The 13,618-nt window shown below is 34.5% G+C and overlaps 1 protein-coding gene across 3 annotated transcripts in view; it reads right to left on the bottom strand.

Annotated features, from left to right (window-relative positions):
• The window catches only part of ATP11A (ATPase phospholipid transporting 11A), a 110,950-nt gene that overhangs the window by 26,713 nt on the left and 70,619 nt on the right, over positions 1 to 13,618 (bottom strand). For all 3 annotated transcript variants that reach the window (XM_051772817.1, XM_051772818.1, XM_051772819.1), the window contains exons 8-19: positions 11,996 to 12,046; positions 10,502 to 10,566; positions 10,031 to 10,112; positions 8,583 to 8,733; positions 7,190 to 7,387; positions 6,542 to 6,715; positions 5,065 to 5,228; positions 4,687 to 4,758; positions 3,768 to 3,841; positions 3,418 to 3,521; positions 1,547 to 1,728; positions 800 to 1,051 (exon numbers count right to left, since the gene is read on the bottom strand). In XM_051772817.1, the coding sequence (XP_051628777.1) occupies positions 800 to 1,051; positions 1,547 to 1,728; positions 3,418 to 3,521; positions 3,768 to 3,841; positions 4,687 to 4,758; positions 5,065 to 5,228; positions 6,542 to 6,715; positions 7,190 to 7,387; positions 8,583 to 8,733; positions 10,031 to 10,112; positions 10,502 to 10,566; positions 11,996 to 12,046 (1,569 nt within the window). The remainder of the gene's footprint in view (positions 1 to 799; positions 1,052 to 1,546; positions 1,729 to 3,417; positions 3,522 to 3,767; positions 3,842 to 4,686; positions 4,759 to 5,064; positions 5,229 to 6,541; positions 6,716 to 7,189; positions 7,388 to 8,582; positions 8,734 to 10,030; positions 10,113 to 10,501; positions 10,567 to 11,995; positions 12,047 to 13,618) is intronic.

Here is a 13,618-nt window from a genome sequence, read left to right as displayed (position 1 = left end):
TGTCTGGAAACCCAGTAACCTCCTAACATCTTAAGATGATAAAAATGCTTTAGAATTCAATTCTTGTTTTTTGGGGGGGGGCAGGGAAAGCAAGCAATGTGTACCAGCTATAAACCTTCAAATAAGCAGCCTAATTTACTGCCTGTATGAGATTTAACTACAGTATACATATTTTTTTTCTTTTTAATGCTATTTTTATCTTATTTCATGTTATGTTTCACTTTTATATACATGATACCTATACTTCTATGAAAATTCAAAATACACAGAAGTCAATGATTTCTTTACAATTTAGGTAACTTGAAGTATTTTTATGTAGACCAGAAGATTTGGTCCTCATCTGTTCTGTAAATGTAGCATAATCTTCCCTAGAAAGAGTCATATATTGCTGTTCTCTGTGGCCTTGGTCTTATCAAGAAAGTTATATCATATACTAACTCTGATTACACGAATGTATCATATCTACTTCCTTTGTAGAAGTCAGAAACAGTATTTTGCTTTATAACATCTTCTTTTTTTTCCCAAGAATAAGCAGTTTTGCAGTGGAAAAATAAGTAATTCCAATACCAGTTGTGATTTTTCTTTAAATAGTTAAAGCAGTAACATAAGTAAGATAAAAAACCATGACTGAAAATTTAAATTTATGTAGAACAAACATACTTAATTGTCATACAATAATTCACACTTTAGCAACAGAAACTGAAACATACTATGTTCTTAATGCAATTGGTCATAATTTCATTGTTTAAGAAATGCACAGCACCACATTCCTGGCTTGAAAATCCAACTTTTTCCTTACCCTGAGAAAGTATCCCTGGTTAAGCTGCCACTGTGTCTTAGGACAGTTTTGCTTAGGTCAAAAAGCACATCGTGTAAACTCTGTTCCTCAATTTTCTTTGTGGTTAGCTCAAGTATTTGTGTATTTCTTCGGAAGAGTTTGCAAGCATAGCAAGTAGCTGCAGCAGTCTCCATTTTGTCTCCTGTTAAAACCCAAACTTTAATTCCCGCTTTCTGGAGTGCTTCAATAGTGTCAGCAGCTTTTTCTTGTAGTCTGTAAAGTCAATTGACAACACATATTGATAGATTGCTTGGAAATGAGAAATTCAGAGGTTCTTACTGAAAGATTCTAAATAAAAAATTTCAGTAGAAGTTATCAGATAGAAGAATTTTCCCCAACGTGTGACTCTAAAAATGTCTGGGGACTAGTACGTGTTTTCGAATCTTTTAAAGATCTAATGATTCTATTTTTCCTTTATTTCCTCAATGCCCATATTGTAGTTCTTTCTTCCAAACCATTTCCTTATAATTTGATCAGTGAAGTATTACATGAACTGCTTGCAAATGGCTCGAATACACTGATTTTTGTACACCTAACTACTGTTACTAGCTTACTAAATTATAAAGTTACCATGTGTAACTTCAGCAAGTTAAGGGTGTGGAATTGATTCAAATAAAGGGTTTTTCAAATAAGTCTCTAATGCAGAAAAAGACTCTTCCAATACTTTGATAACATCACTAAACGTAAGAAACTAAGAAACATGCTAACCGATCTTCAACAGCTGTAGCACCAAGTAAAATTAAATCTCTTTCTATCTTCTCATACACTTCTGCCAATTTCTTGTCCCGATCCTGGAGGGCCAACTTTGCATTCTGAAGCAGCTTCTGTACGTTGCTATATTCTTCAGCTGTGAGCTTTTTATATGCAACGCACAATGTTCGCAATCCCTCCTAAAGAATGCAATCAAAAGAAACAAAATGCATATTATAAAGCTCTTCTTAGACTTGTTGTTTACGCTGGAATATTTCAAAAACAGAAATCATTTTACTACTAACACAAAGAGTCCCACTAGTCACATTTATAATGAAGTGAATGTAGTACAGACTGCTACAGAACATGGTTCAGCTTGATTCCCAGCTGCCCTGGAAGCAGTTACAACCTGAGGGACAAACCTCAATCCTCCAGAAGAGAAACAGAGCTAAGTGACACAACTGGATGTATTAGATTACCAGGGAAGGGAGAGTCAAGATAAAGGTTTCCTTCTCTATGTGTATAATTAGGCAGGATGAGTCAGAATAAATAACAATAATATAAATAGTAGCTCTGCAGAGTCTGATTTTGATGCTGTGTTGCAGCAGAGGCATGAACAGGGACAAAACGTCACAGTCAACATTAAAAGTGAAAATCCAACTGTATCATTTCAGTCAAGTGAAAACTAGAAATTAGCTGCAGGTGTTTCAGACTGCATCAGACTTCTGGACTGTGTGATGAATTAGAAAGGGAGTATATAGACTGTGTGAGGTGGGGAAAAGCTGCTATAACACAGAAAAGTTTTGCCACTTCAAATATACATTGCCTCTCACATTAGCATTTAACTGGCACTTCATCTTCTTAAACTTTAATCGAGAAGGTATTTCTGTAGTTACTTATTACCAAATCAAGATGGAGAATTATTAAAATAGCTCCCTGCTTCTTGTTATTGATAAGGGCAGGTGGCAGGTGTATTTTTTTTCAGAGGCTTCTGTATGTAGAAGCCAGCCCTATTTCCAATTATCCATGATGAAACAATAGCTGTTGGCCTGACTTTCTTTCTTGACAGACATTGGATGGATAGGATATATAAACACTTCTTTTAATTTCATTGGCCTTCTTCACTTGTGATTATCATTCAGCTGTTTCATATACTAAAACAAAGCACTTTGAGAGTCTTGAAGTTTCCCTTCAAAACAAAAGCAGGTGACACTGTAGGGGGTTTTTTCACATACCTGTAACAATACTTTTTTTTTCAGTTTGAGTACTGGATGCTAGCAAATGTTATGTTGTTTTTAAGACCAGCAGTCATATTGCATTGCAATGAGTTCTACATATTTTTGGACACAGAAAAATTCAGTATTTCACAACTACCTTTTAGATAAAACCAAGTTCTGAATTTCTTTTAAAGGTGATCGGCCAGTTCACAGCAGATTTTTAGCACGCAAAAATGTAAGATATGAACGATCACTGCACTGTTTCCCCAGAGCTTGTAAAGCAATCAAAGGCAGCAAATCGCAGTTGCTAAGGCTGGGGACTGAAACTAGCAATGAGATTTACAGTTTTTCACTTTTCTTTTATTCAAAAGTTCATTCAAACTACCACAATTACGAAAGTGCCATACTAAAAAGCTAATTGATGACCTGAGTTGTGCATATCTAATGCATTCATATTGTACCACAGCTACCATCTGGAAGATAAGATGGAGGACAGATGCAAATAAGGGAGTAACACAGACTGCTACCCACACAGCATGAGTGAACTTTGGCATAGAATAACCTTGGTGCCCAGGGAGACAAATCTCTTAGCAGATAAAGCAGGAAGTAAGAACACTTAATTTCTTTTTGATACGGATATCACGTGAACAGATCAATAAAATGCAATCTTACCACTGCATTGCGCTCTACTCGGGATCGTACTTGTTCAATTTTGCCTTCTTTAACCCTAGGAAATATGGAGGAATCTGCTCCCTTAGAGAACAGAAATATATCACCTAAAAAAAGACAGCATATGGAATTCAGAATGACCAAATATACTTTCTTCAAAAAACATCCAAATTAACACATTTTCAAAATGTTTTCTTTCAACTTTTTAATAACACTTCAACCCATGCTAGTGCATGGTCTATTTTATAAAGAAAGGCACACACACTGTGATTAATGTCTAACTCTTTTATAAACCTGAAACAAATTCAACTGAAACTAAAAATTTAAGAAGAAACAGAATGTGACAGTCCTACCTGTTGAAGATTTAACAATTACACTCATTCGCCGTCTCACAGAATCAAAACTCAAAACCTCCAATAATTCAAACCTGAAACAGAAACGGAATTATTTTTTAAACAACTCTGTTTTTCCTGATCCCTAAACTGATTATTATGACTTCAAGCATTAAAACATGACTTCTAACATGGAAAATTATGTTGAGTACTATGGAATATGAAACTAGTACAGAATGAAACAGCAGGTTACAAATAATAAATAGGGGAGGCCCCCAAGAGTCCCTGCATAGTTAGCAGAGTATCCATGCAGGAAGACCCAGATATACAACAGACCTAACCAGCAGACATCTATAGAAGTGTAAAGTAACATTTTCAAAAGTATGTACATCCCATGGAACAGCTGTACTACTTAAATGTTATTGAAAATTTCACTCATGTTATGGTCTACAAAATTTATTCTACATGTCAAAGGAAAGCAACAACAACAACAAAAAAGTACCTGTTTTAAATTTCTTTGAACCAGCTATAAAAATTTATTTTACAAATATTACTCTCCTGTAAATTCTACAGATTATTTGTAAACAACAAATTGGGTAAACACCATTTTCTATTAAGAAAATATTTTTTACTATATAAAAAAGGAAAAATACCCACAGTTTCTAAAACTGTTAGGAACTATGAGATTAGCTCATAAACCTCACACCACATCTTTGTTGTCATATCAATATTTTGTATTGCATACAATGTCAAACTACTAGACGAAGTAAAATATAGAACTCTGGGGTTTATTAAAATTATCAATATTTTATTTTTCTATGAAAAGGTAAGGTTTCTGACTTTCCTGATTAAATATTAATGTATAAGGAAATAATGATTTATTAAACACATCAACAAAAGCTCTTCATCAGTCTATTTTGTTATATTTTTAACCACTTACTTTTCTATGTTATTTTCCCGATTTAATATCTCCATAAAATTGTCCTTCAGCCTTAGATAGGTGTACCCAAGTCTGTAAAATGAAACACACATCTAGAGAATGAGTACAACAAATATATAATTATCCAGTTTAAGTATGTCAAAAGGTTTTAAGAACAAGCTTATATTCTGAAAAAAAAACCATAACAAACCAACACCAAAATCCCAAACTGCTTTTAGTTGATTTTAGAATATGAATAATTATGACTGCATGTTAAGAAAATTATCAACTGTAGATTACTTGGTGCTTGTTATTACAATTTTTGTGCTCAAAACAATTTTGAACTTCAGTGATTAAATCCATAGATTAAAAAAGCATAATACCTAATTACACACATACCTCTGTATTCCTTCAACTAAAGCAACTTCATCAGGTGATGACGATATATATATACAAGGTCTTCTTGAGAGTTGGTTTTTCTTCAATCCATCGACACTGTCATCATCTTTTACTTGAACAGTGTGGCAGAGACAAAGAGCTCGGAAAAATAGCTCCTCTCTCTCCTAAAATATAAAAAAATGGTTGTCATTATGTGTTATCATTTTTAAGTATTGCTTTGAAAACTTTTCTTTTGGAAGGTGAACTCATTACTGCTGTTCCTTATCAGACAAAGGCAGTGTCACAGGTCACCTTCCCTTTAAGGGGAGCCGAGTCTCTGCCAATGGCAACCACACAGCTGCTTCACAGCTGCCTTCACCACTAGTGTTGCCCTGTGAGTCAAGCTTCTGCTGCCCAAAAGAAGATAGTGTCAACTTCTGCCTCCTCTGAGCATCACCATGTGGCTCAAAGTGTTTTTCTTTTGCTTAAACTTTAACAACTTATATTAATTAAATACTAGTCAAGGTACAATTTAGGAGTCCTGAGTCCACGCAGAAGGATGCAGCACCTGGAGCACGAGTCTTAACAGGGAGTACAGATTTCAGTCTCTTAAGCAGCTTGAACACCTCTCGGATCTACATAAATTACCTGAGTGCACACATTTTGGCAGCTGGAGCCAAATGCTTTCTAAAAAATTTCAGATTATTTGTTAATGACAGCTTCTTGCATCAGAAAGTTATTTCTATTTCATGGATACCTGGCTGTGTTATACCCTTATTTTCATATCTGAAACCTATCCTTGTGTACTGTCACTGTAATTCCAAGATAAAAACACAGCATACTTTGGACCACATTCTGAGGGCTATGGGTGAAGGGTATGGCCAAAGTATTATATGATACTGTACTGATATATATAAAAATATATTTTCCTTTGGCTATGATTATCCTGCCCACTTACACACTGCTCACTTGTTGACATGTGAAGACTCCTTAACTTTCAACTTACTTTTATTTATAAAGCAAAAGAGCCACAGTATATATATGCTATGTGCAGCACACTTCAGATGTGGCTATATTAAATGACATTTTAAAGTAATTTAATTTGATCATAAACCATTCTTTGGCCACATCTTCATTCAGTGATGACTAAGTAAGTGCTTGCATTGAGCACTCTTCCCCTTGGAGGAGTTTCCTGCTTTGCTTTCCCCTCTGTGGCTAATGTTAAACAGAAACCAGTTATTACATTTCTTTAGTTATTAACCAGAGGAAGTTCTGTATTTTGGGGTTTTAATTCAGTCTTACATTTGCGGTAAGATGAGAAACTTCCTATTAAGCCTTTACATCTTACTCTAAAACTAGAAAAGGAAAAATGTATGAAATTACCTACTTTGCTTAGTGAAATTAAAGAATGTTGTATTTCTAATATTCCCTTCATCAGTACAGTTCAATTTTCATGTTTCATTGTGAAAAAACAAGAGCATAGAAAGAGCTATCATACCTTTCCACTTCCTCCCGGAGATGAATCGATCATATCAATGCCTGTACAATCATGGAGAATTTGGCCATTGCAGATAACATGTGGTACATAAACGTGCCCTTCAATACAACATTCTATGAATTCCATGTTGTTCTCAGTTAACGTTCCTGTTTTATCTGTGAAGACATACTCAATCTGCAAATGAGCACAAATTAAAAACAGCAGGAATATAACCAGAGATTTTCCATCATCTCTTAACAAAACTGAGTTTATTACTGGGTTACATCTTTCTTTAAAGTTCCTTATGCAGGCTTTTTCAGAAAAGGAAGACGACCATTTCTTTTGGCAGTTATCTTCACAGAAATGGAAACAAAATGCACACAAATTTAATTTCCCAGGGATTAGTATTTAATTCACATGCCTCGATTTGCATCAGTTACTGTCAGAACAGTCTTTAGGGTAGTATCAGAATTCCATGCTACAATTATGTTAGCTTAAATGAGGATTCTGGACACATACAGTTGACATATGGGCAACGTTACCACTCTGGTAACACTCATTTTGCCTCAATATTGAAATCCCTAAAAAAACCCCACCTTTAAGTAACAACTTTAAAATAAACTGCACTAGAGACAGTTGGGAAAAAAATTACCATTCAATGAAATTTACCTGTCCCAATTCTTCATTGAGGTCAGAAGTATTCACCAGTGGTCCTAGACCCGTGTCCTCATCAAACATTTCCTCATCCCATGTAAGGAAATAAGAACCAAGAAATTTCTGCATTTCCACAGTGACATACATGGATACAGGAATAATGTAGTTGAAAAGAACCATGAATGCAAGGAAGTCTGTAAAAGCTCGAAGAAACTGCCAAAGAAACAAGATGAAAATATTGATTTTTCATGTACCATCAAAACCTGAAAAATTACTACATATATTCACATATTATTTTTTTCAAATAACTTTAAAACAGTAAGCAGTGCCCTTCACAGCTCACAGTTCAGCATAGGATGTAGATCTTCATGGTTTATAACATCATAACTAATTTGGTATGAAATAAAAATTTTGATTTTAAATTTGCATTTTTCTTTAGACATACAGGTGTAGAATACAGTTACATAGCATTCTGGCAAAGTCTAGAGCAACTAATGAGAGTGGTGAAGATGTATTTGAGAACAAGGGAAAAAATAACATGTATGTTCACAGATTACCAGAAAAATACTGTAGAACTATAGCAACTCTTCCAAGGATTACCAAACTAAATAACTCTCAGGCAGCATTTCATTAACAAATAAAGGGATTCCTTTCCCTCTCTCAGAACAAGTAGAACATGTGCAGACACCCTAGCTCAGTTTTTCAGTGGTGGAGCTATAGTCAACCTGCTGAGCACGTTGAAGTAGTGCTACTGGTGGTAATGAGAAATCTAGAAAATGCCTGGCTAGTATGTGCTCATCATGCATTTAGGGTAGGGAAGCAAACTGTCCCCTAGTTTGATTGGGAGGATTTAGTGAAATAACACTGTGCTTTCTGTAGTGCAGGGTTCAGTTCATTACTTTGGATCATGAGTATCCATTCTGGACAACAATCTTGTTCCTGTAAGAACATCAGACACTGGTAACTCTTGATGCTGGCCTCTAGTTCTCATGAGACAGCTATATGAAACCAAGTTTTTGAGGGATATTTTTATAGAGATTCCCACAGTAGATTCTTTTAAACATGTCTGTTACAGGACTGCCAACAGCTGTGGGACTCCTTCCAGTCCTGTATTTCTCTGCAAGAGGTTAGTCCTTTAGTAATTTCCATAAATGACAGGCAACTCCAAAACACTTTCATGAAGCCTTCTATACTAAGCCAGACATTTTCTCATCAGTTAAATTCACACATACAACTAAAGGGCAACAATTTAATATACAAGCTTTCTACAAATACACTATCACCATTGTTAGCAAAAAAAGCAAAAATTTATGACTGGTAAGTAAGCAAGTTGTATATACTTTTCAGTAAATACTTATAAATTAGCAGTTTAGAGAAACTTTTTTTGTATTTTAATTTACTTCCATACCAAATTTCTTTTCCTTTCTGGTTCTGTTTTCTGATTATACCATGGCTCATCACGAAATGGTTCACTCTGCCAGACATACTTCAGAACAGTATTTATTAGTGCTTTACTGATGAGAATACAGAGGTATACAATAAGAAATACATTCATTGATCTAAAAAAAAAAGGGCAAAATAAGAATTCCATTAGCATATAAGCTATAGAGTTTATTAAAAAATGTACTTGTGCTTCAGCCTAACCTTTGTTGCAAGTTTAACAATACTAAGATAGTATATAACTTTTCTACGGTCTTTTTCTAATGAAGAAAAACATTGAGGACTATTTTCTATTTAAAATATTAACTGCTACAATTGTTTCCAAAATGCGTGACACATTACCAAAACTAGCATACTAGTGAAGACAATTGCATAGATAGAGTCATAACAGAATAACTGGGCTTGCCTCTGCAGACCTTTTTATGCCATTTCTCTGAATCAATATAAACTCACTCACATAAGTACTTTTATAGAAATATAAAACCATCAGGAACATTTTGCTTTGTAGCTGTAATGTTTTAATAGACAGATCTAAAAAAAGAACAAGAACATTTTGCATTTAAAATTATACTTTTATTAATGATGGGCCCAACCTAAAAGCTATGTTCACATTAATAACAATAGAAAGAGACACATCGTCATTGCTTAGTCACTGCATAAGAGAAGGGCTGTCAGCTGGTCAGTACATCTTGCCTCAATAAATGACATCTCATTTTTTACAAGGTTGGACCCCTTACTCAGAGTTGATGAGTTCAGATAGCAGAGTAGGACTAGAAAATAAACTAATGTAAAAACAGTAAGTGCCCACTGTCAGCTCATTTCTTAAGGATAGTAGTGTCTTACTTTCCCATTACACATGCCTATATGGAACTTGTTAATTTTAGCTAAACCATGGAAAACACGCTACAGACAAGCACTGTGTTACTGCAGCTCACCAAAAGTGAAGTGCATAAAAAAAGTTATTATTACTGAATTCAAGACTTAATTGCAATGAAAAGCATTGAATGTTAGCATAATAAAACACTTCATGGCTAGTCTTCGCAAACGAAGATTTGGGAACAAAACACACAGCCTTGGAAAACTGTCAGTAGGCGTACTCTAACCAGTGAAAGAAAAGTCTTCTGGTACAGCAAAACGTCATATCTTAAAAAGCTAGGCATTAAATTAAAATGGCTTTATTTGTTAAACATCTAACATTAATAATAATTCAGTCATGAGACACTTTACTTATGTGGTCTTATATGACTGGTATTATAACTAAAAAATATTCAGAAAGAAGCAAAATCATAACTCCTACCTCTTTTTTTTTTATTTAAATCAATGAAACATACACTTTTAGAAAAAAAAAAATAAATCCCATTTTCACCATTCAAGCATGCAGTTTTCAACCCCCAAAATAAATAATAGAAATTTTACTTTTCTACAGCAGATCGCTTCTGTGATTTTGCCTGGTAATTTAATGCCATCTTAGTTTCCATGCCAGTGTAGATAGCAACACCTGAAATTAGACAATTTGTTTACTAAAGACTGTACAGTACAATAACTTTATAAGAGCACAATTCACTAGATTATAATATTCTGTCATTTCTTTAATTTTCTTTAGTCTGAAGAAAAAGAACAAACATTTGGATGATACCCCAAAATTAGAAATGGCTTTAATATCTTGGTTCTTAGAGGGAAGTTTTAAGCAGCATTTAAATCCCATTCCAGTCACAGTTTTCAACTGCTAAAGTGTTCCTATGCAGCATCAGTACCCCTTATTAAGAAGTTTTAAATTAAGTGACTTAAAAGAAATCATATGCCCAGTAGTAACTGTAGGGTTGTAACCTTTTTTCATGTTTGCTTATTAATTTGGTGTCCATTCAAACAGTCAATACAAATATTTACCAAAGATTCTTTCTGTGTTCTTTAAAGTGGCTCCTCTAAGGAGCAGATTTTCAGATCCTAATGGCCTGCAAAACATAAGTATTAGAAAATAAACATTTAGAGAAAAACATCAGACCTTGGTGAAAGTCATGTAAACCAGGAAATTAGTTTTATTCAAATACTTTTATTTTGTTTAACAAACTTAATAGGAATAGGTAATATTTGAAAATTAAAAATAAACAATCAGATGCTTAAAATTAAGCTCATAATTTCACAAGGCAAATCTTGAACCAATGCACCTGAAACCCCTATGTGTAGGGACATAAATAAAGACTCATCATCCTAACTGCACAGTTCTTATTTTTAAAAATACTGATTCAAGTCTGTTTTAGGCTTATATAAACTATAGTGCTCTGTATGTTAGAATTATTTATTAAGGAAAATACACTCTTCCACTTTAAGTATAAATGGCATATAAGGTATCTTTAGATACTTCTTGGAAACATTTCAAAGCATGTCGATGAATATAGGTAAAGCAACTTATTGAGGCATAATGTAAGGATACCCATGCAGTCTAAATAATATTTTGGAGCATGATATGTAATAAATAAATCACCATAGGTGTTCAAAACCAAGGACTACTTTATAGAAAGACTGCATGAAGAATTATCAGATTCTATCCATACAGCAACGAAAAAAACCATAAGAAGTAAGTCCAGTGTTTTCTTGTGGTATAAAACTAACCCAAAATCACAAATTCTAAACAAACAAGAACTCCAGAGCCATAACTCTGATGTAAAACCTGAAACTAGTTCCAGGAAACTAGTGGAGTGATGTTACATTAATGACACAGATCAATTGACAGTTTTTATAGCAGATTGTGACTGAGGAAGGCACTGAGACAGAACTGAGTAACTCCCCATATGCTGGGATCTAGGGTATCACCCTAGATCAAACAGCTTTCCATCCTATTGCTTTGCCTCTATGTGGCAAGGACCTGAACAAAATCAGGTACAGCAAGCTGGATGTTGCCTTCCTTGCACGCACAGCACCATGGGCATTTAGACCCTTAGTAAAATTAAACATGATTATTTGATGTGTTCAAACTCTTCAATATCTAAGAAGAAAAATGAGAGAAATAAACCAGTGATACTATTTGTATTGTTCAGTGCACTACCAAGATCTCATGCTAATGAGGCAGTATTGTACAAGTGTTGTCAAGATCCTATCAACATTTATTTAAAAACTATTTACTATTTATTTACAACTATTTACAAACTAAATACATTTCAAATAAAATTGAAGTGAACAAAAACAAAAATATAAAAGCAGAAAAATATGATTGGAAAAGGAAATATTTATGATTTATAAAATAACAGTCTGGAATCTTTTAAGGAAAAATATTCTATCATTAAGACAAGGCAGCACCATGCTGGTGAACCAAAGATAAGTCTCATTATTGATATTTATTCAACTGTGAAAATGTTTAAATATGTAGAAACTCGATTTCCCTACCTTGCAGTAGGCTCATTCCTATCATGGTAAACATTTATTCGACCAACAAATCTGAAAGGGAAACATACAAGTAGTTTAACAGCACTGCTAATAGATTGAGAAATATTTTCTAGAAAGTATTTAACGAAGTCAGTGTAAATTTTGCATATAAAAAAACATAACCAGATTATAAAATTAGGGATAAATCTTCTAAGGAGACTCATGAGCAAGAAATAGCAAGAAGGCTTATTCCCTAAACTGCCTGAGATAAGTCAGCATAATTACTATCCTTTACAACATCTAAAGCCTACAACTGAATTAACACCAAAGCAAACCAAAGCATAGAGTCAGTAAGTAATTTTCCCTCTGAATATCTCTAAGTACATCTTATCTGTATGCAGTGGGTTGACACTGGATAGCTGCTAAGCACCCATTAGCCTCTCACTCATTCCCTCTCCAGCAGGATAGGGAAGAGAATCGGAAGAGCAAAAGGAAGACCATAACAGTTTATTAAGTGAAGGGAAAAAACCAAGTGATACAAGGGCAACCACTCATCACCTCCCATCAGCATGCCCATTTTCAGCCAGTCACCAACAACAGCTACTTTGGAGACTATCCCACCCCAGTTTTCTTGCCACAGAATATCCCTTTGGTAAACTGAGGTCAGCCATCCATCCCCAGCCTCTTGCCCACACCCAGCCTATTTGCTGGAAAGGCAAAGCCAGGAACAAAAAGTTTGACACTCTGCAGGAATTTGTCAGCAATAGCTAATACTCTGGTGTGCTATTAACACTGTTTTATTTAGAAAAACTGATTCAAAGAAAACTGACGCCATTCTAGCCAGATTCAGTACACTGTATTTGCACTGTATCTCAAATCAAAGGGGATTAAGACCAACATTAGTGTTTTGATTGGTGGAGGAAAACTGTGGTGAGCTGGTGGACCTGTTACCCTGAAAGGGAACCTCTGAGGTTCGCTGGATTGGTAACCTGTCTGCTCAGAGAACATACAACACATTAGGGCCACATCTAAAGACAATGTACGGCTGTTATGACACATCATACTATGTGCCTTTGGAAAGAAAGATTCACTGCTGTGATTTGTTGAGAGAGAAAGTGTCAAGTAAAAATCAGCAGAGATTCAAGCTTTCTACCAACAAGCATTTTCATTATTCATTTGTCAACAGCTGTTGGAACAAATTCCACCATCTAAGATAGCACAAGCTTCAACTTTCAATGATTTGCTTTGTATTTAAATAAGGACTAAGCCTTTGATGGACTTGATTTTCTAAAGAATCTATTACCATGCAGATTTTTAGACCAGTTTCTTGGTCACTGAGATCAGGGAAAAGAGGTACCTTCACACCTCAGAAACAAGAAATGTTTTCTCTGCATCTTCCAACAACATTTGTCAAAAGAGTACATTTTTGTTTGTGACCATATTGCTTTCTGTGTATTATTTCAGCTATTTTTAATGTGGCAGAAAAACCAAGCGAAATTTTGTACACTACTTTTGTAAAATATTTAGTATTGCATGACTTTAAACAACTGCAGAAGTTTTTCTTCATGTTCTGCATGTTTAGTTTTTAAGTGTCCTGCTAATCATGATGGCTTCATGCTATAATTAGTTAATATAATTAGCTAA

The sequence above is a fragment of the Manacus candei genome, unplaced genomic scaffold (genome assembly GCF_025592945.1).
Source record: "Manacus candei isolate 608988 ecotype Guabito, Panama unplaced genomic scaffold, ASM2559294v1 h1tg000159l, whole genome shotgun sequence".
Taxonomy (NCBI): domain Eukaryota; kingdom Metazoa; phylum Chordata; class Aves; order Passeriformes; family Pipridae; genus Manacus; species Manacus candei.
Note: the sequence above shows the minus strand (reverse complement) of the source record. Positions and strands in the feature narration are given on the sequence as shown.